The sequence below is a fragment of the Pelodiscus sinensis genome, unplaced genomic scaffold, assembly GCF_049634645.1.
Source record: "Pelodiscus sinensis isolate JC-2024 unplaced genomic scaffold, ASM4963464v1 ctg61, whole genome shotgun sequence".
Lineage (NCBI taxonomy): Eukaryota > Metazoa > Chordata > Testudines > Trionychidae > Pelodiscus > Pelodiscus sinensis.
In genome coordinates this window covers 118,514-140,149 of record NW_027465843.1, presented here as the reverse complement: position 1 = coordinate 140,149, position 21,636 = coordinate 118,514, and the positions used below count along the sequence as shown (strand labels likewise).

At 63.2% G+C, this 21,636-nt stretch overlaps 1 protein-coding gene across 8 annotated transcripts in view; it reads left to right on the top strand.

Moving 5' to 3' along the window:
- The window catches only part of SHANK3 (SH3 and multiple ankyrin repeat domains 3), a 708,141-nt gene that overhangs the window by 571,694 nt on the left and 114,811 nt on the right, over positions 1 to 21,636 (top strand). For all 8 annotated transcript variants that reach the window (XR_012898753.1, XR_012898754.1, XM_075914851.1 and 5 more), the window contains one exon: positions 11,259 to 11,341. Coding sequence is in view for 6 of the 8 variants with exons in the window: in XM_075914851.1 (XP_075770966.1) it covers positions 11,259 to 11,341 (83 nt within the window). In the remaining 2 variants the exon portion in view is untranslated. The remainder of the gene's footprint in view (positions 1 to 11,258; positions 11,342 to 21,636) is intronic.

Here is a 21,636-nt window from a genome sequence, read left to right as displayed (position 1 = left end):
GGCTATGGACAGGCTGAGTAGCAAAGCCCTGTGGAACAATGGCTCTCAATAGGCTATGGACACACCCAAAGAATGGGGTTTGTCACCTGAGGGCAGCCAGCAGGGAACATAGAGATTGGCCTCTGAACAGGTGACTTGCTGCATACAAGAAGAGGCCAGGAAGGAGGTATAAAGAGGCCATGCGGTCGATGCCATTTTGTTCTCAGCTCAGCACTTCATCCCAGAGGCAGCACTGCAGGGATTGAAGAGCCCGGAAGACCTGTGAACCCATCCTGATCGTAGGATGTGCAATAAGAACTTTTAAACCAGCAGCTGTAACACCTCTGCTAGAGCCTGCATCGAGGACTGGGAGATTCGGTGCATGTAACGTACTGTACTTTAATAACCTTACTCTCAGGCTTTTCTTTCTTGTGATAATAAACCTTTAGATATATATTCTAAAGGATTGTCCCAGCGTGATTTGTGGTAAGGTCCAGAGGGTAAAGTGACCAGGGATCTGTGGCTGGTTTCTTGGAACCGGACAGAACTTGTTCAGGGTAGGTGGGATTGGGTGCTAGGACCCCCCACCTGTGTACAGGCCCGGGGCCATCTGGGGCACGGATATTGCTGGGGTGCCGGAGGGGTTTTGCTCGTGAGGCTTCAGGCAGGCAGCTGAAGCGCTCTGTGGGACTGGTGTGTGGCCTGTGTGGAGAGGTCGCCAGTCAGGGGGACTGTAAGGAGCCCCGGATTTGAGCAATTCGCCCTGAGCGGACGCCCTCAGCTGTGCCCAGACACGGCCCGGTCCGTCACAGTGGCGTAGTCGGCAGGATCCACAGATCTTGGTCAATTGAGCTTTGGGATCAGGACCCCACGCTGTCTAAATTTGATTTTTGGTGTTGAGAGTTTGGTTGAACCCGGAATTATATGAGAGTCTGAGCAAAAGTGCTCTGAAGGATTTGTGCTTGGGGAGAGGCATTGCCTTTAGGAAAAGGGCCTCTAAACTAGATCTGGTATTGCTGTTATTAACCAGAGATGTGGATGAAAAGGAGCAGAAGCAAGCCAAGGAGGCTGCTGAAAGAAGGCGGAAGGCAGATGAAGAAATTGCTAAGAGACAGAAGGAGATGGATCGGGAACTTGAGATGAGAAAAGCAGAACATGCAGAGAGAATGGCAGAGTATGCAAAGAAGATGGCCCTAGCCAAGGAGGAAAATGCTAGACTTGACCTCCAGCTTAAGAGACTAAAAGAACAAGAGAGACTGTATTCTCCTGAAGGTTCAATGTATAACTCTGTGGGTATGGGGTATGCTTATGATATGGCAGACGTATTTTACCCAGCTGATGTGATGACCCAACCCCAAAGCATGTGTGAATGCAAACCTTTTGTGTTACCTGTAGCTAGCAGGGAGGTTTGGGAAGGGGGTGCATGTGGGTATGGAAAGTTTCCTGGAGATGGTCAGTCTCCCTGTAACCAAGGGGAAAGTGTCTCTACATGTGTGCCTGTGGCAGATAGCTGTGTGTCTGTGCAGGGGGGCAGTGAGCCTGGGGGTGAGTGCCTGTCTGATGCCTCAGAGGTGAGGCTGGAATCAGAACCAGGGCAGGAAGAGCCCAGAAGTCAGGGAAATGTTTCTCTGGGGCAGCCTGGAGTGGCTGGCCAGAGTGAAGTTTTAATTGAGGAGTTGGTGGCTGGTGAGGTTTGTGGAATTGAACCTGCACAAGCTGAAATTGAGTTGTGTGAAGCACAGTGTGTGCAAGCTGGCAATTTGGCTGGTGGAAGTAGCAGTGGGGCAGTAAAGGAAGCTGTCCCAGTGGCTAGCTGTATGCCTGAGATTAGCCAGGGGTGTGGGGACAAGGGAGAAGCTGTCTCTGGTTGTCTGGCTGTGTGTGGGGAAGAGTTTCTTCCTGTGTCTGAGGAAGGTGCCCCACAGCCTGTGAAGGCTGAGAGCAGTGTGGTTGTCCCAGAGTTGGGTCTGGATATGGCTAAGGCCCAGGAAGGGGGTGGCCCAAGGTTTGTGTCTGCTGGGGAGAGGGATGAGGTGACTCAGGTAGAGTCAGTCAGTGTTTTACCAGAACCCCAGAGACCAGACAGTGGTGACCCTGATATTGTGCCTGATGCTGCTGTGTTGCTGGCAGAGGGGGGAGCGACTCTGTGGGAGCAGGGAGACCCCTTAGCCCAGGCACAAGGAGAGAATGAGGGTGTGTTAACTCTGGTGCCTAATGATGGTGTGGACATTTACAGCCATCTAGAGAGTTGCACAGGGAGTGAAGGTGCTTCTGACCCTGTCTCTTGTGGGTCTGTCTGTGTGCCTGAGAGGGGATTGTCTGTGAATCCACCAGAGGGGCTGGAGATAACTCAGGGAGTAAGGGTATGTCTACACTACCCTCCTAGTTCGAACTAGGAGGGTAATGTATGCATACCGCACTTGCTAATGAAGCCCGGGATTTGAATTTCCCGGGCTTCATTAGCATAAGCGGGGAGCCGCCATTTTTAAATCCCCGCTGCTTCGAACCCCGTGTAGCGCGGCTACACGGGGCTCGAACTAGGTAGTTCGGACTAGGGTGCCTATTCCGAACTACCGGTACACCTCGTTTCACGAGGAGTAACGGTAGTTCGGAATAGGACCCTAGTCCGAACTACCTAGTTCGAGCCCCGTGTAGCCGCGCTACACGGGGTTCGAAGCAGCGGGGATTTAAAAATGGCGGCTCCCCGCTTATGCTAATGAAGCCCGGGAAATTCAAATCCCGGGCTTCATTAGCAAGTGCGGTATGCATACATTACCCCGCTAGTTCGAACTAGCGGGGTAGTGTAGACATACCCTAAGGGAATTGCAGGAGGAGTTGGTTGTGGCTCAGCAGGGCAAGGCTGCTGCAGAGCCAGGGAAGGGTGAACTGCTGCTTAAGGAAGCTCATAGGGAGGAGAGTCCTGGCAGTGCTTGTAGCAAGCAGTTTGCTGTGACTGAGGGAGGTGACAGGTCCTTGCTGGGAGAAGGCATTCAGGAGAAAGCTCTGCCTGTAAACGGCAGCAGCTTCTTGTGTGAGGCACTTGTTGCAGTGCCTGGCAGACAGAACTTGTCTGTTAACAGTGACTCCACTGACTTGGGTTTAGGGAAACCCAGTATGGATGGTGGTGGAGAGGTCTCGGAGGGACTGAGGGTTGTTCCAGAGGAGGCAGGAACATCCAGAGAACTGGAGCAGGCTGCTAACCCAGTGACTGTGTGTGACCAGCTTGCTGGGAAGTCAGTGTGTGTGGGACAGGATTGTTCCCAGGTGAAGGAGGAGAGTGGGAACTTAGTGTCTCAGGTTCAGGAGAAGGGCTGGGTAGCTAAGTATGCAGAGCAGAACAGCTGTGTGGTCACTCTCCCTAGGATGCAGGAGATGGCAGTTATGCTCCCATCTCTGGACACGGTGGACACTTGTAATCAATCAGGGAAATTGATATCTGGTTCAATGTGGAAACAGGGGTTGGAGGTGGACAGAGGAGAGACTTGGGAGTCTACAGCTCACTGCTGTTACCCCACTGAGTGGGGGAAGGGGGAGAATTCCAGGGCCATTGTGAGCCAGGGAGTCACACCCAGCCAGCCCTTTGTCTTGGTCTGGCCAGAGGTTTCAGGCCTGGAGCCCAGAGGACAAGGGGGAGGGGCAGGACTTGCTTTGGCCAAGAAGATTTGCAGTTTAAACCTGAAGGGCCAAAACTGCAAAGGTGTGGGGCCAGAGAAGGGGCCTGATGGAGAATTTCAGTATACACCTGAGATAGGATTGTTCTTGTTACTGATGTTAATTCTTGTAACCAATGGATTATTGTTGCAGAGAATTGTAACGATATACAGTGTGCATGAGCTTATGAAAATACCATGTAATCTGTCTGGAGATGTACCAAACGACAGACGGTATGTAAGGGGACATTGTGATGTTGCTATTTCGTGGTTAACACTTGTAACTGGTCTTGGAACTTCTTACAGGACAAAAAGGGTTTCCGCCAGAAGGTCCTGTATGAGAAGGGAAACTGAGGCACGCCACCATTTTGGTTGGGGAGGCCTGTGATGCCCTCAGTGATGTTACTGGCATCACTTCCTGCATCAATTTTGCGTTGGGGGTGTCACATTACCGAAATGGAGGGAAGCAGCCAGATCGCTGCTGCACCCCTAGGTGGGGGTGTTGGCCCCAGAAATTGGTATGAAAGGGAGCCATGTGGGGTATTGAATGGGAGCTTGTTGTTTTCTGATCCTGTGTACACTGTTTATGTGAGTGTATAATGTCTGTGTGTGTAGATCTGTAATCTGTGTGGAAGCTGAATATTTCTGTGAATGTGGTTAAGCATGGCTATGGACAGGCTGAGTAGCGAAGCCCTGTGGGACAATGGCTCTCAATAGGCTATGGACACACCCAAAGAATGGGGTTTGTCACCTGAGGGCAGCCAGCAGGGAACATAGAGATTGGCCTCTGACCAGGTGACTTGCTGCATACAAAAAGAGGCCAGGAAGGCAGTATAAAGAGGCCATGCGGTCGATGCCATTTTGTTCTCAGCTCAGCACTTCATCCCAGAGGCAGCTCTGCAGGGATTGAAGAGCCCGGAAGACCTGTGAACCCATCCTGATCGTAGGATGTGCAATAAGAACTTTTAAACCAGCAGCTGCAACATCTCTGCTAGAGCCTGCACCGAGAACTGGGAGATTCGGTGCATGTAACGTACTGTACTTTAATAACCTTACTCTCAGGCTTTTCTTTCTTGTGATAATAAACCTTTAGAGTTTAGATTCTAAAGGATTGGCCCAGCGTGATTTGTGGGTAAGATCCAGAGGGTAAATTGACCAGGGATCTGTGGCTGGTTTCTTGGAACCGGACAGGACTTGTTCGGGGTAGGTGGGATTGGGTGTTAGGACCCCCCACCTGTGTATGAGGCCCGGGGCCATCTGGGGCACGGTTATTGCTGGGGTGTCGGAGGGGTTTTGCTCGGGAGGCTTCAGGCAGGCAGCTGAAGCGCTCTGTGGGACTGGTGTGTGGCCTGTTTGGAGAGGTCGCCAGTCAGGGGGACTGTAAGGAGCCCCGGATTTGAGCAATTCGCCCTGAGCGGACGCCCTCAGCTCTGCCCTGACATGGTCCGGTCTGTCACAGTCAGCCTCCCCTGGAGCATTCACCCTCTTGCTGCAGACTCCGCCCGGCTGCGTGTCCGACCTCCGGTGGGTGCAAGAGCAGCAGCCCAGAGCCTCCCTGCGACACTCCCCACACACGGACGACACTTCGGCCCTCGTGGCTCAGGACCGAACAGGTTCCCGTTTCTAAGCCTTCTGCGCGGGTCAGGCTTGCTAAACCTCTGCTCATTTCTGCGGCTCCCTCTGAGCCTCCTTCACAGCTTCCCTGCAAGGCGGGGCCCAAATTGCAGCCTGGGTTTGCCCAGGGACAAGCAGGTGGGTCAAGGACCGGCTGTGACGCACCCAGGATCAGAGCAGCCTCCCCCCGAGCGGCACCTCCCAGAGGAATTCGCCATTTCTGAGCCGCTACAATTCTGCGCACATAGGCCTACATCTGGGGGGCCTGCTGGAGTGGAGCAGAAGTTGAAACAAGTATATTTTGGTCATCGTGGAATATGCCACCCGCTGGAGGTCACTTTATGAGCCACAACTGCGCAGGCCATCGCAGACGAGCTCCTAAAGGTATGCGAGAGGGTCGAGCTTCCAGAGGAGATCCTGACAGGCCAGGGGACGAATGCAAGATCCAAGCTCATGGCTGAACTGTGCCGCCTACTGAATATGCATGCCCTAAAGACCTCCGTATACCACCCCCCGACAGACGGATGGGTCGAGCATTTACCAGAACTCTCAAGGCCATGTGACGCACGTTCGTGGAGGAAGAGCCGTGGCTTTGGGATAAATGGCTGCCGTCTCTACTTTTCGCCATGAGGGGTACCCCAGGCGTCCACCGGCTTCTCACCCTTTGAGTTACTGTGTGGACGCCGCCACCGGGGAATCCTGGATCTACTGAGGGAAGCATGGGAAGAGCAGGAGACCCGCGTTCAGGAGTCCGTCCACTATGCGCTATAGCTGAGGGAGTGGCTGAAGGAACCGGGCCGGCTAGCCCGTGAGGACCTGCAGAAGGCACAGGAGGACCAGGTGCGACACTATAACCAGGGAGCAAAGGCGAGGACCTTCCAACCCAGGGATCGGGTGTTGCTTTTGCAGCTGAGTCCAAACAGTTAGTGAAATGGCAGGGCCCACTGGAAGTGACCCGAAGAGTGGGGCCTGTAGACGATGAAGTACAGCTGCCAGGGTGGCAGAAAAAGGCCCGAATTTACCACACGAACTTTCAGAGAGCTTGGAAGGAACAAGAGGTCATGCTGATCGCCCCGTCCCTCCGGAACCAGAACTCAGGCGGCAGGCCGGCCAGGGGTTCACAGGAATGCCATCCGGTGGACCTCGGACAAGACCTCGGGTTGGAACATCTACAAGAATTAATCATCCAATTCCCGCAAGTCTTGTCACATGCCACTTAGGACCCGACTAACCAGCCATCACATTGCCACCGTCCTGGGCCGAAAGGTGAGGGACAATGGCCGCCCCCTCCCCGGGAAGATGTGGGACACCGTTAGGGAGGAGCTGGGCAAAATGCTGGTGCTGGGGGTGGTCAAGGAATCAAAAAGCGAATGGCGGAGCCCCGTCGTATTGGTACCCAAACCCAATGGGACAGTGAGGTTCTGTGTTGACTTCCGTTAAGTAAATGCCATCTTGAGGTTTGACGCATACCCCATGGCCCGGGAGGACGAGCTGCTAGAGCAGTGGGGCGTGCCGAGTTCAGACTGACGCTAGACCTCACGAAGGGTACTGGCAGATCCCTGCGACCCCTTTGGGGAAGGAGAAAATGGCATTCCCGACCCCCGTCGGCCTATACCAATTTACGATGATGCCTTTTGGATTACATGGGGCAGTGGCCATTTTCAGTGCCTTATGAATCAAGTGGGAGCCCGCCGAACGGGTGCACGGCCACGTACATCGACAGCATCGTTGTGTACAGTGCGAGTTGGGAAGAACACCTACACCATGTGCAGAAGGTGCTGTGGGCTCTGGGAGAGGCTGGGCTGACGGCAAACCCTGTTAAGTATCACCTGGGCCAACGCGAGGTGATGTACCTGGGATACACGGTGGGGAAAGGGGGGTGCGGCCGTTGATCGATGGAGTGCAGGCTCTCTGGGACTGCCCCACGCCCGCCACGAAGCATCAAGTTCCTGGGGCAGGTGGGGTGTTATCGCCGGTTTGTCCCTAACTTCTCCACCATAGCTGCCCCGCTGACTGACTTGACCAGGAACCAACAACCCCGAAAGGTGAATTGGTCGGGAGACAGCGTTTTCAGCCCTGTGGGACCAGCTAACCCAGGAGCCTGTCTGCGCCCAGCCCGGCTTCACGAAGCCGTTCGTCCTGCAGACAGATGCCTCCGCGGTGGGCTTGGGGGCTGTGTTGTCCCGGGAGGTAGACGGAGCCAATCACCCTATTCTCTACCTAAGCCGCAAGCTGTTTCCCCGTGAGCCCAGGTGTTCCACAACGGAACAGGAGACGCTGGCAGTGGAATAGGCCATTGAGGCCCTTTGGTATGACCTGCTGGGCAGCTCTTTTACCGTGGAGACAGACCAGGCCCCGCCTGCGTGGCTACAAACAATGGAAGATTCCCACACGCGAATTCTGCGCTGGCGTTCGTCTCCGCAGCCGCGCTCGTTTCACGTGGCGTGTTGGCCAGGGAGGGCGCATGCGAACGCCGACTTCTTTTCCCGCCTCAGCCCCGACGCGGGTGAGGGGGAGCAACCCGGGAACCTCTCCTAATAGGGAGAGTGTGTGATGGGTGTGGAAAAGACCCCTCCCTCACAGCCCTGCTGGGCATGCTGCAGATGCCACCCGCCCCGAGCATAAAGGCCAGAGAAGCTGGTCAGTTGGGGCTGGCCACAGATGGGGAGGAGCTGCAGCCCTAGCCCAGGAGCCGCAGCCTGACCCCAAGCCACGCCCTGGTGGCTGGACAGGGGCAGGAGCGGCTCGAGGCGGGCTGCCAGCAACTGGCCCCTCGGCGGAACGCCCGATCGGCGCCCCCACCTCCCTAGCCCTCAGTGGCGTGATGTCATCGTTGGGCCCCGCGTTAAACGCGGCGCCCTAGGCAACGGCCGAGGTTGCCTACATCCACGGGCTGCCCCTGGCAGGGGTAGGAAGTGAACATGGGGCAGGGAGCCAGCTGACTGCCCGGTGAGCTCGGCACGTTTCGGAGGGATTCCCCACTGAGCTGCTGGTTGGGGGGACGCGCCCACCACTAACAGGGCCCAGGGCTGGGGCCCAGTGGAGGAGGGGAGCTCGGGCTCCCCTACCCCCGCCCTGTGACCCCAAGGAAGGGGAAACACAAACTGTTCTATGGACTCGGCCGCGGGGCCTGGCCGGCTGACGGGGCCGCGGGGCCTGGCCGGCTGACGGGGCCGCGGGGCCTGGCCGGCTGACGGGGCCGCGGGGACTACTGGCGAGGGGCCGGTCTACGGGGTGTCGCCCCTCGGAAGAGGCGCCGTCACACCGCAGAGTGGCCAGAGTCTCGAGCAGGTGTCAGTCCCACCTGGTCTGTTTATGGTCCTCAGCCTTAGCCCTGCGCGGCCACGAGAGCCGCTGACCGTGTCTGCAGCTCGTGGCTCGCTCGCGGATACGGATTCATGCCTGTGCCGGCTCGGCTCAGCCTGGCAGATCTGGTGCTTGGGGGCCAGGCTGCCCGGGGGGGCCGGTAGGGGCCGGGCCAGGAGCCGAGCACACCAAGTCGGCAGGTGACTGTGTAATCGGGTCTGGTCGGCTGGGGGTGGGAGCGTCGCAGGGGCGACGAGCGATTCCTTCACCCGCGCTGGTCCCGTGTTCTCAGAGCTCGCCCTGCCGAGCTTTCGACCCGCTGTCCCTGCCCTGTGCATTGCCCGGGAGGAGCCGGGGCGCTACCTCGCGTGTCCCCGAGCAGGGGCCGGAACGGTGTCCTCCAGCCAGGGCGGCAGGCACTCAGCCGAGCCGCTGGCCAGCGCGGCTGCACTCGGGCCGCCTGCCAAGTCAGACTCCGCCCCCTTGGCAATCCTGCAACATGGCCCCCTCCTCGTGCTGGTACCGCGGCGATGGGCGTGGGGTCAGAACGGGTCCAGCGCCCACAGCCCTTGCTCTGGCCCAGCCGTGAACTGAGGAGCCCTGAGCAGCTGGGCTCCCCACCCCAGGCAGTAGAGGGCTGCAGCACACAGACCCAGCACTGTGCCCGGGGGAAGGAGGGAGGGTGTTGTGTGTGTGTGTGTGTGTGTGTGTGTGTGTGTGTGTGTGTGTGTGTGTGTGTGTGTGTGTGTGTATGCAAGGCATGCAGCTGGCTGTGTGGTGGGAGGGTGTTGCTGCTGCTGCTGTGTGTGTGTGTGTGTCTCTATGCAAGGCATGCAGCTGGCTGTGTGATGGGAGGGTGTTTCTGCTGCGCTCTGTGTGTGTGTGTGTGTGTGTGTGTCTATGCAAGGCATGCAGCTGGCTGTATGATGGGAGGGTGTTTCTGCTGCGCTGTGTGTGTGTGTGTGTGTGTGTGTGTGTGTGTGTGTGTCCATGCAAGGCATGCAGCTGGCTGTGTGATGGGAGGGTGTTTCTGCTGCGCTCTGTGTGTGTGTGTGTGTGTGTGTGTGTGTCTATGCAAGGCATGCAGCTGGCTGTGTGATGGGAGGGTGTTTCCGCTGCGCTGTGTGTGTGTGTGTGTGGCTATGCAAGGCATGCAGCTGGCTGTGTGATGCGAGGGTGTTTCTGCTGCGCTGTGTGTGTGTGTGTGTGTGTGTGTGGCTATGCAAGGCATGCAGCTGGCTGTGTGATGGGAGGGTGTTTCTGCTGCGCTCTGTGTGTGTGTGTGTGTGTGTGTGTGTGTGTCTATGCAAGGCATGCAGCTGGCTGTGTGATGGGAGGGTGTTTCCGCTGCGCTGTGTGTGTGTGTGTGTGTGGCTATGCAAGGCATGCAGCTGGCTGTGTGATGCGAGGGTGTTTCTGCTGCGCTGTGTGTGTGTGTGTGTGGCTATGCAAGGCATGCAGCTGCTGTGTGATGGAGGGTGTTTCTGCTGCGCTGTGTGTGTGTGTGTGTGTGTGTGTGTGTGTGTGTGGCTATGCAAGGCATGCAGCTGGCTGTGTGATGCAAGGGTGTTTCTGCTGCGCTGTGTGTGTGTGTGTGTGTGTGTGTGTGTGTGTGGCTATGCAAGGCATGCAGCTGGCTGTGTGATGGGAGGGTGTTTCTGTTGCGCCTGTGTGTGTGTGTGTGTGTGTGTGTGTGGCTATGCAAGGCATGCAGCTGGCTGTGTGATGGGAGGGTGTTTCCACTGCACTGCATGTGTGTGCGCGGGTCCGTGTGTGCGCACGCCTGCCCGTGCCTTGCATAGGTGTCGGTCTGAAATGCTTCCTTCTCCCCGGTGGATGCGAGCCCTGCAGGCGCGGCCCTTGCTGGTTTCCTGCTCCGTGCGCTGCCTGGCGGCTGTGGCGCTTTGTTTCGCTGTTGCTGCGCTCGAGGCGTGTCCGCCCGAATGGCTGCACACGCGGGGCTGTGGCCCTGGGGCTGGCACCCCCCCCGTGCCTTGTGCTTCCCGGTGGTGTGTAAAAAGTCCTGCACTGCGCTGGGCGCCCGTGAATTCCTCTCTGCTGTCAGGCGAGCGGCTCCGCCGGGAGGGGTTTGCGGGGCTGCCGTTCAGCTCTCACTCGCGGCTGAGGTTCGCTCCCGGCGCCCCCCGGCCGGGAACGCGCGTGGCCCCCGTCTCTGTGGAGGGCTCGCTGGGTCCGAGTGCTGCAGTGCCTCTCTCCGGGCCACTGGGGACAGAGCGCGCAGCTTTGTCAGAGCGGGACAATGAGATGGAAACCCACCCCCCCTGCTCCTAATGACAGACGGTTACTTAGCAACCGGGGGGGCCCCCGAAGATCAGAGCCTTAGGATAGACGATAAACTCTGCCGCTCTCTCTGCAGGAAACTTACAAAGAGCCACCTTCCCTCCGCCAGCGAGCCCCTCCTGACGGCTGCTGGCTGCCGGGGCGCCCCACGCTCCAGCCAGGCTCAGGGCAGCGTGTGGGGCCAGGAGGCGCTGCAGACACATGCGGGTGACTGAGGGGGATCGGTGGGCAGCGGGGAGCCGCACAGGGCGGGACAGGCGCCTTCCTGCGGCCGGTGGGCCAGGGAGGGGAGACGGTCCCCGGCTCCTTGCTGAGAGCGATGGTCGCTCGAAGAGGTCTCCGTGTGCCGGGCAGCATGGTGCTGAGAGCTAACCCCAGCGTCCTTCTCCTGTGCTCTCTCCTGCCCAGTGACTACATCATCGAGGAGAAGACGGCCGCGCTGCACAAGCGGGAGCATGAGGGATTCGGCTTTGTGCTGCGAGGGGCTAAAGGTAAGGGCAGGCGGATTTCGCTCCGGGGGGCTGGCGGGGGGAGGGCCCGGCCGAGCTCCTCGGGGACCCTCCCTCCCTTGTGTCATGCCTGGGCACAGGCGGTCAGCTCCGGCGATGGGCAGCCCCTCCCCCTCCGGCCGGGGGAACGGCAGCTGCTGCGGGTGTCGCTGACAGACGCTGCGGGCCGCAAAGAGCCCCCCGCGCTGAGGCATCTGCCCCGTCAGCCAGTGCCCGTGGCTGGCGTGCTCTGTGCGAGCCCCCAGCCCCGCTCCCCATGCCCGCTGGGGGGCAACCTCTGCCGGGCGGCTGCTTGTGGCTTTGTGCTGTCTCCCACGCGTGGTCCTGGGGAATCCCTTGGCTCGTGCTGCCAGCGCGTCGGCCCACGTAGCTAGTGCGGCTCGTGCGCTTAGAATCCCGCTGGGACGGAGAGCGACCGAGCTGCTCGGCATCCCTGGATACGCGCCGGAGCCCTGCGCCAGGGACTCGTGCACGGCCGGGGACCCCTTGGAGAGAGGGTCCTTTGGCGGCGGTCTCCGGGTGAGCCCCGCCATGGGGATGGCTGCATGGGAGACAGCCTGGGCGTGCCAAGGGACAGCTGGAGAGAGGCAGTGCGCTATGCCTCCGGGCGCGGCTGCTTCCCCAGCCCTTGTGGCGGGAGCCGCCCGGGGCGCTTGTGGATTGCTCTTTTTCGGCTGGTGTGCCGGGGGCGTGTCCCCCGGAGCCGGGGGGCGTGTCCGTGTGCGCGTCCAGCCTGCGACTGTCGTGAAGCTGCCCAGCCGTCGCGTGGGGCCTCCAGGGCCGGGCGTCGTGGTGCAGGGCGACTCCCTTGGCCTCTTCTCTGGGCTGTTCTCGCAGGCTCGGGCTCCCGGGCCTGGCTGGCTGGCGAAGTGGGCGCAGGCAGCGTGGGCGGGGGGCATTCGGCCGGGGACTCTGCAGCTAGATGGGGCTTTGGGGGCTTTGGGTATAAAATCTGGCAGAGTCGGCCTGGCTCTGGGGGCCGTGACATCGCGGCAGGAGGCCCTGGGGCTGATGGGGATGTGGAGGCAGGCCGTGGGGGGAAGGCGTCTGCTGACGGCGTGAGTGGATGGGCCTCGCTTAGGAACCCATCGCCCCCCAGGGTCAGCCCCCCCCAAGCTACTGCCACCCCTGCCTTCTCTGCAGCATGTCCCAAGCCTGCCCTGCCCGGCTCCCCCTGCCTTTCCCCAGCCCCCACCCGAGCTCCGCCCATCTCCGATGCCCACGCCTTGTCCTGCAGGCCTGGCCCCGGCTCCCCCCTGCCTTTCCCCAGGCCCCACCCGAGGCTCCGCCCATCTCCGATGCCCACGCCTTGTCCTGCAGGCCTGGCCCCGGCTCCCCCTGCCTTTCCCCATCCCCCACCCGAGCTCCGCCCATCTCCGATGCCCACTGCCTTGTCTGCAGGCCTGGCCCCGGCTCCCCCTGCCTTTCCCCAGCCCCCAGCCCCCACCCGAGGCTCCGCCCATCTCCGATGCCCACGCCTTGTCCTGCAGGCCTGCCCCCGGCTCCCCCTGCCTTTCCCAGCCCCCACCCGAGGCTCCGCCCATCTCCGATGCCCACGCCTTGTCCTGCAGGCCTGGCCCCGGCTCCCCCTGCCTTTCCCCATCCCCCACCCGAGGCTCCGCCATCTCCGATGCCCACGCCTTGTCCTGCAGGCCTGGCCCCGGCTCCCCCTGCCTTTCCCCAGCCCCCACCCGAGGCTCCACCCATCTCCGATGCCCACGCCTTGTCCTGCAGGCCTGGCCCCGGCTCCCCCTGCCTTTCCCCATCCCCCACCCGAGGCTCCGCCCATCTCCGATGCCCACGCCTTGTCCTGCAGGCCTGGCCCCGGCTCCCCCGGCTCCCCCTGCCTTTCCCCAGCCCCCACCCGAGGCTCCGCCCATCTCCCATGCCCACGCCTTGTCCTGCAGGCCTGGCCCCGGCTCCCCCTGCCTTTCCCCAGCCCCCATCCCCCACCCGAGGCTCCGCCCATCTCCGATGCCCACGCCTTGTCCTGCAGGCCTGGCCCCGGCTCCCCCTGCCTTTCCCCAGCCCCCATCCCCCACCCGAGGCTCCGCCCATCTCCCATGCCCACGCCTTGTCCTGCAGGCCTGGCCCCGGCTCCCCCTGCCTTTCCCCAGCCCCCACCCGAGGCTCCGCCCATCTCCCATGCCCACGCCTTGTCCTGCAGGCCTGGCCCCGGCTCCCCCTGCCTTTCCCCAGCCCCCACCCGAGGCTCCGCCCATCTCCGATGCCCACGCCTTGTCCTGCAGGCCTGGCCCCGGCTCCCCCTGCCTTTCCCCAGCCCCCACCCGAGGCTCTGCCCATCTCCCATGCCCACGCCTTGTCCTGCAGGCCTGGCCCCGGCTCCCCCTGCCTTTCCCCAGCCCCCACCCGAGGCTCCGCCCATCTCCCATGCCCACGCCTTGTCCTGCAGGCCTGGCCCCGGCTCCCCCTGCCTTTCCCCAGCCCCCATCCCCACCCGAGGCTCTGCCCATCTCCCATGCCCACGCCTTGTCCTGCAGGCCTGGCCCCGGCTCCCCCTGCCTTTCCCCAGCCCCCACCCGAGGCTCCGCCCATCTCCCATGCCCACGCCTTGTCCTGCAGGCCTGGCCCCGGCTCCCCCTGCCTTTCCCCAGCCCCCACCCGAGGCTCCGCCCATCTCCGATGCCCACGCCTTGTCCTGCAGGCCTGGCCCCGGCTCCCCCTGCCTTTCCCCAGCCCCCACCCGAGGCTCCGCCCATCTCCCATGCCCACGCCTTGTCCTGCAGGCCTGGCCCCGGCTCCCCCTGCCTTTCCCCAGCCCCCACCCGAGGCTCCGCCGATCTCCGATGCCCACGCCTTGTCCTGCAGGCCTGGCCCCGGCTCCCCCTGCCTTTCCCCAGCCCCCACCCGAGGCTCCGCCCATCTCCCATGCCCACGCCTTGTCCTGCAGGGCCCGGGCTCCCCCTGCCTTTCCCCAGCCCCCATCCCCCACCCGAGGCTCCGCCCATCTCCCATGCCCACGCCTTGTCCTGCAGGCCTGGCCCCGGCTGCTCCCTGCCTCTCGCTCCTCACCGCTTGCTGCTTCCTGCCCCAGGATCCGCTCTCTGCCAGCTCCACCACCTTCCACGTGCCCCGTCCCTCCTCTGGCCTGGCCCTTCCTCCATGGCCCTTCTCTCAGGCCGCGGCCTGGCCGCACGCTTGCACCAGGCTAACGATTGGAAATAAGCCCAAGTGCCGGCGTTCGTCCCCCGTGGCGCAGCCACGGCAGGTCCAGTCACCTCGGGAGGCAGTGGGTGGCTGCCAGCCCAGGACCCGAACCACCAGTCATGGACTCCACAGGCAGGAGTTTCTGGGCTGACTTGCGTCCCACAGGCCGTGGACAGCCGGGTCCCTCCCTCCTCGCAGGCGCCCTGTGTGGCCGTGGGCCTGCCACTGTGGGCCCCGCTTGGGCGCTGGGCGAGGAGAGGGCTCCCCCGCTCCGGAGAGCTGCCGGGTGGCTCCACGGCAGCAGGCAGCGAGCGCTGGGATGGAGACGGCTCGTTCCACGATGCTCCCCCCGACCTGTCACCCGCCTCACTGGGGTGCAAGATGCAACGTTTGGAACTCGACAGCCCTTGTCCAGGGCACAGAGCAGGGAATCAGCCCGACCTAGAGCAACGGCCCAGGGCGGCCCTGGGGCCCTCGGGAAACCACGGGATTCCCTGCTCCCACCCCTGGGGCAACGGCCCTGCCGCTCGGGTCCTCGGCCGACGCCCGGCTGCGCAGACCCACCGCTCTCCTCCCCGGCCGAGACCTGCCCTTGCCGCGCGCTTCCGGCCCCACTTCCGGCGACCGGCCCCTCTTCCTGAGCGCCACCCCCCCTTCCGGCGCCCCGCCCCCCTCTTCCTGAGTGCCACCCCCCACTTCCGGCGCCCCGCCCCCTCTTCCGGCGCCCCGCCCCCCTCTTCCTGAGCGCCACCCCCCACTTCCGGCGACCGGCCCCTCTTCCTGAGCGCCACCCCCCACTTCCGGCGCGCCGCCCCCCTCTTCCTGAGCGCCACCCCCCTCTTCCGGCGCCCCGCCCCTTCTTCCGGCGCCCCGCCCCCCTCTTCCTGAGCGCCACCCCCCACTTCCGGCGCCCCGCCCCCTCTTCCTGAGAGCCACCCCCCACTTCCGGCGCCCCGCCCCCTCTTCCTGAGCGCCACCCCCCACTTCCGGCACCCCGCCCCCTCTTCCTGAGCGCCACCCCCCTCTTCCGGCGCCCCGCCCCCTCTTCCTGAGCGCCACCCCCCACTTCCGGCGCCCCGCCCCCTCTTCCGGCGCCCCGCCCCCTCTTCCTGAGCGCCACCCCCCACTTCCGGCGCCCCGCCCCCTCTTCCGGCGCCCCGCCCCCTCTTCCTGAGCGCCACCCCCCACTTCCGGCGCCCCGCCCCCTCTTCCGGCGCCCTGCCCCCTCTTCCAGCGCCCCGCCCCCTCTTCCTGAGCACCACCCCCCACTTCCGGCGTGCCGCCCCCTCTTCCTGAGCACCACCCCCCACTTCCGGCGCCCCGCCCCCTCTTCCGGCGACCTGCCCCTCTTCCGGCGCGCCGCCCCCCTCTTCCTGAGCGCCACCCCCCACTTCCGGCGCCCCGCCCCCCTCTTCCGGCGCCCCGCCCCCTCTTCCGGCGCCCCGCCCCCCTCTTCCTGAGCGCCACCCCCCACTTCCGGCGCGCCACCCCCCACTTCCGGCGCCCCGCCCCCTCTTCCTGAGCGCCACCCCCCACTTCCGGCGCCCCGCCCCCTCTTCCTGAGCGCCACCCCCCACTTCCGGCGCCCCGCCCCCTCTTCCTGAGCGCCACCCCCCACTTCCGGCGACCGGCCCCTCTTCCTGAGCGCCACCCCCCACTTCCGGCGCCCCGCCCCCTCTTCCTGAGCGCCACCCCCCACTTCCGGCGCCCCGCCCCCCTCTTCCTGAGCGCCACCCCCCACTTCCGGCGCGCCACCCCCCACTTCCGGCGCCCCGCCCCCTCTTCCGGCGCCCCACCCCCTCTTCCTGAGCGCCACCCCCCACTTCCGGCGCCCCGCCCCCTCTTCCTGAGCGCCACCCCCCACTTCCGGCGCCCCGCCCCCTCTTCCTGAGCGCCACCCCCCACTTCCGGCGCCCGCCCCCTCTTCCGGCGCCTCGCCCCCTCTTCCAGCGCCTCGCCCCCTCTTCCTGAGCGCCACCCCCCACTTCCGGCGCCCCGCCCCCTCTTCCTTAGCGCCACCCCCCACTTCCGGCGCCCGCCCCCTCTTCCAGCGCCTCGCCCCCTCTTCCTGAGCGCCACCCCCCACTTCCGGCGCCCCGCCCCCTCTTCCGGCGCCCCACCCCCTCTTCCTGAGCGCCGCCCCCTCTTCCGGCGCCCCGCCCCCTCTTCCTGAGCGCCTCCCCCCACTTCCGGCGCCCCGCCCCCTCTTCCTGAGCGCCACCCCCCACTTCCGGCGCCCCGCCCCCTCTTCCGGCGCCCCACCCCCTCTTCCTGAGCGCCGCCCCCTCTTCCGGCGCCCCGCCCCCTCTTCCTGAGCGCCTCCCCCCACTTCCGGCGCCCCGCCCCCTCTTCCTGAGCGCCACCCCCCACTTCCGGCGCCCCGCCCCCTCTTCCGGCGCCCCACCCCCTCTTCCTGAGCGCCGCCCCCTCTTCCGGTGCCCCGCCCCCTCTTCCTGAGCGCCACCCCCCACTTCCGGCGCCCCGCCCCCTCTTCCGGCGCCCCGCCCCCTCTTCCTGAGCGCCACCCCCCACTTCCGGCACCCCGCCCCCTCTTCCTGAGCGCCACCCCCCACTTCCGGCGCCCCACCCCCTCTTCCTGAGCGCCACCCCCCACTTCCGGCACCCCGCCCCCTCTTCCTGAGCGCCACCCCCCTCTTCCGGCGCCCCGCCCCCTCTTCCTGAGCGCCACCCCCCACTTCCGGCACCCCGCCCCCTCTTCCGGCGCCCCGCCCCCTCTTCCTGAGCGCCACCCCCCACTTCCGGCGCCCCGCCCCCTCTTCCGGCGCCCCGCCCCCTCTTCCTGAGCGCCAACCCCCACTTCCGGCGCACTGCCCCCTCTTCCTGAGCGCCCCGCCGCCTCTTCCGGCGTGCCGCCCCCTCTTCCTGAGCGCCCCGCCCCCTCTTCCTGAGCACCACCCCTCTCTTCCGGCACCCCGCCCCCTCTTCCGGCGCCCCGCCCCCTCTTCCTGAGCGCCACCCCCCACTTCCGGCACCCCGCCCCCCTCTTCCGGCGACCTGCCCCTCTTCCTGAGCACCACCCCCCTCTTCCGGCGCCCCGCCCCCTCTTCCGGTGCCCCGCCCCTCTTCCTGAGCGCAAACCCCCCCTTCCGGCGCCCCGCCCCCTCTTCCTGAGCACCACCCCTCTCTTCCGGCGCCCCGCCCCCTCTTCCTGAGCACCACCCCCCTCTTCCGGCGCCCCGCCCCCTCTTCCGGTGCCCCGCCCCTCTTCCTGAGCGCAAACCCCCCCTTCCGGCGCCCCGCCCCCTCTTCCTGAGCGCCACCCCCCTCTCCAGGTAAGAGGGACACCTGGGCCCCTCTTCTCCCCCCCGCCCGTCCAATGTTCTCCCATCGCTGGGCCGGTTGCCAGGGTCACCTCTGCAGCCCCCTGTCTGGCTTCTGGCTGGACCCGGCTGTTTTCTCTGAGCAGGGTCGGCCAGGCACTAGGGCACCGTCCCTGGGGCTCCAGTTCTGGGTTGTTCTCTGCAGCCATAAACTCCCCCCATTGTCACATTGAACCGGTAACATCCCGGGGCACTGAGCCCCCCTCTGCATACAGCCCCCCTGAGCCCCCAAAACTCCCCCCCATTGTCACATTGAACCGGTAACATCCCGGGGCACTGAGCCCCCCTCTGCATACAGCCCCCCTGAGCCCCCAAAACTCCCCCCCCATTGTCACATTGAACCGGTAACATCCCGGGGCACTGAGCCCCCCTCTGCATACAGCCCCCCTGAGCCCCCAAAACTCCCCCCCATTGTCACATTGAACCGGTAACATCCCGGGGCACTGAGCCCCCCTCTGCATACAGCCCCCCTGAGCCCCCAAAACTCCCCCCCATTGTCACATTGAACCGGTAACATCCCGGGGCACTGAGCCCCCCTCTGCATATAGCCCCCCTGAGCCCCCAAAACTCCCCCCCATTGTCACATTGAACCGGTAACATCCCGGGGCACTGAGCCCCCCTCTGCATACAGCCCCCCTGAGCCCCCAAAACTCCCCCCATTGTCACATTGAACCGGTAACATCCCGGGGCACTGAGCCCCCCTCTGCATACAGCCCCCCTGAGCCCCCAAAACTCCCCCCCATTGTCACATTAAACCGGTAACATCCCGGGGCACTGAGCCCCCCTCTGCATACAGCCCCCCTGAGCCCCCAAAACTCCCCCCATTGTCACATTGAACCGGTAACATCCCGGGGCACTGAGCCCCCCTCTGCATACAGCCCCCCTGAGCCTCCAAAACTCCCCCCCATTGTCACATTGAACCGGTAACATCCCGGGGCACTGAGCCCCCCTCTGCATACAGCCCCCCCAACCCCAAAAACTCCCCCCCATTGTCACATTGAACCGGTAACATCCTGGGGCACTGAGCCCCCTCTGCATACAGCCCCCCTGAGCCTCCAAAACTCCCCCCCATTGTCACATTGAACCGGTAACATCCCGGGGCACTGAGCCCCCCTCTGCATACAGCCCCCCCCAACCCCAAAAACTCCCCCCCATTGTCACATTGAACCGGTAACATCCTGGGGCACTGAGCCCCCTCTGCATACAGCCCCCCTTAGCCCCCAAAACTCCCCCCCATTGTCACATTGAACCGGTAACATCCCGGGGCACTGAGCCCCCCTCTGCATACAGCCCCCCCCAACCCCAAAAACTCCCCCCCATTGTCACATTGAACCGGTAACATCCCGGGGCACTGAGCCCCCCCTCTGCATACAGCCCCCCTTAGCCCCCAAAACTCCCCCCCATTGTCACATTGAACCGGTAACATCCCGGGGCACTGAGCCCCCCTCTGCATACAGCCCCCCTGAGCCCCCAAAACTCCCCCCCATTGTCACATTAAACCGGTAACATCCCGGGGCACTGAGCCCCCCTCTGCATACAGCCCCCCTGAGCCCCCAAAACTCCCCCCATTGTCACATTGAACCGGTAACATCCCGGGGCACTGAGCCCCCCTCTGCATACAGCCCCCCTGAGCCCCCAAAACTCCCCCCCATTGTCACATTGAACCGGTAACATCCCGGGGCACTGAGCCCCCCTCTGCATACAGCCCCCCTGAGCCCCCAAAACTCCCCCCATTGTCACATTGAACCGGTAACATCCCGGGGCACTGAGCCCCCCTCTGCATACAGCCCCCCTGAGCCCCCAAAACTCCCCCCCATTGTCACATTGAACCGGTAACATCCCGGGGCACTGAGCCCCCCTCTGCATACAGCCCCCCTGAGCCCCCAAAACTCCCCCCCATTGTCACATTGAACCGGTAACATCCCGGGGCACTGAGCCCCCCTCTGCATACAGCCCCCCCTGAGCCCCCAAAACTCCCCCCCATTGTCACATTGAACCGGTAACATCCCGGGGCACTGAGCCCCCCTCTGCATACAGCCCCCCCAACCCCAAAAACTCCCCCCCATTGTCACATTGAACAGGTAACATCCTGGGGCACTGAGCCCCCTCTGCATACAGCCCCCCTTAGCCCCCAAAACTCCCCCCCATTGTCACATTGAACCGGTAACATCCCGGGGCACTGAGCCCCCCTCTGCATATAGCCCCCCTGAGCCCCCAAAACTCCCCCCCATTGTCACATTGAACCAGTAACATCCCGGTGCACTGAGCCCCCTCTGCATACAGCCCCCCTTAGCCCCCAAAACTCCCCCCCATTGTCACATTGAACCGGTAACATCCCGGTGCACTGAGCCCCCCTCTGCATACAGCCCCCCCTGAGCCCCCAAAACTCCCCCCCATTGTCACATTGAACCAGTAACATCCCGGCATCCTGAGTGCCCCCCCTCTGCGTACAGCCCCCCTCTGAGCCCCCAAAACTCCCCCCCATTGTCACATTGAACCAGTAACATCCCGGCATCCTGAGTGCCCCCCTCTGCATACAGCCCCCCTCTGAGCCCCCAAAACTCCCCCCCATTGTCACATTGAACCAGTAACATCCCGGCATCCTGAGTGCCCCCCTCTGCATACAGCCCCCCTCTGAGCCCCCAAAACTCCCCCCCATTGTCACATTGAACCAGTAACATCCCGGCATCCTGAGTGCCCCCCTCTGCATACAGCCCCCCTCTGAGCCCCCAAAACTCCCCCCCATTGTCACATTGAACCAGTAACATCCCGGCATCCTGAGTGCCCCCCCTCTGCGTACAGCCCCCCTCTGAGCCCCCAAAACTCCCCCCCATTGTCACATTGAACCAGTAACATCTCAGGGCACTGAGCCCCCCCCTCTGCATATAGCCCCCCCCGAACCTCGAAAACTTCTCGCTTCCTCACAACACTTGAGAAGCATTTACATGGAGAACATCTAATTAACATGGGGGCTGCAGTCCGCAGAAAAAGGCAGAAATGGCTCCCCAGGCTTGACTGGGAAGCGGAGCCGTTCCGCCTGGGCGTGCGGCGCACGCTTTTCCCCGTGCGTGCCACTCACCATCAGAGCCATTCGCCAAGGCCTGTGGTGAACTTGCCACGAGTGGCACATGCTCCAGGAGGAGCTGGGGAGATTCGTGGCCCGTGCTCTGCGGGGGCCAGACTTGATGAGCTTTGTTGTTCCTTCTGGCCTTGGACTCTGCATTGTTGGAGCCCTTTCCTGTGCCCTGCGGGCAGGAGGCAAAAGGCTCTGGGAGCGAGCTCTGCCCAGCTCGGTGCTCGGTAGAAGGGGTGGGTTTTATGGACCTGCTCTCTTCTGTAGGGAGACGCTGTTTTAGGGAGGCCAATTTCCTCGAGGCCAGGCTGGCGGGAATGGCCAGAAGGGGACTGAACTGATCACAAACGGGGAGCGTGAGAACAGATCGAATGAGCCCTTGTCACAAAACCTAGATGTTGAGAACAACGGTAATCAAGAGCCAAAGCACCTGAGGAGAAGAAGCTCTTAACTTGCTAACCCAGCAGCGCGAGGCGCCTGGGTGCCGAGTGGGAACGGGGATTGCTCGTGCGGGAGGAGAGGGCTGATCTGTTTGGCATTACAGAAACCTGGTGGGATGAGTCACACGATTAGAACGTTAAAATCAATCGTTACAACCTATTCAGGGAGGATTGAGTGGGCCAGAGGGGAGTGACACTGTCAGAACGAACATCGCCTGTTTCCAGGGCTTTGTCTCTAGGAACGTCACGGCAGCC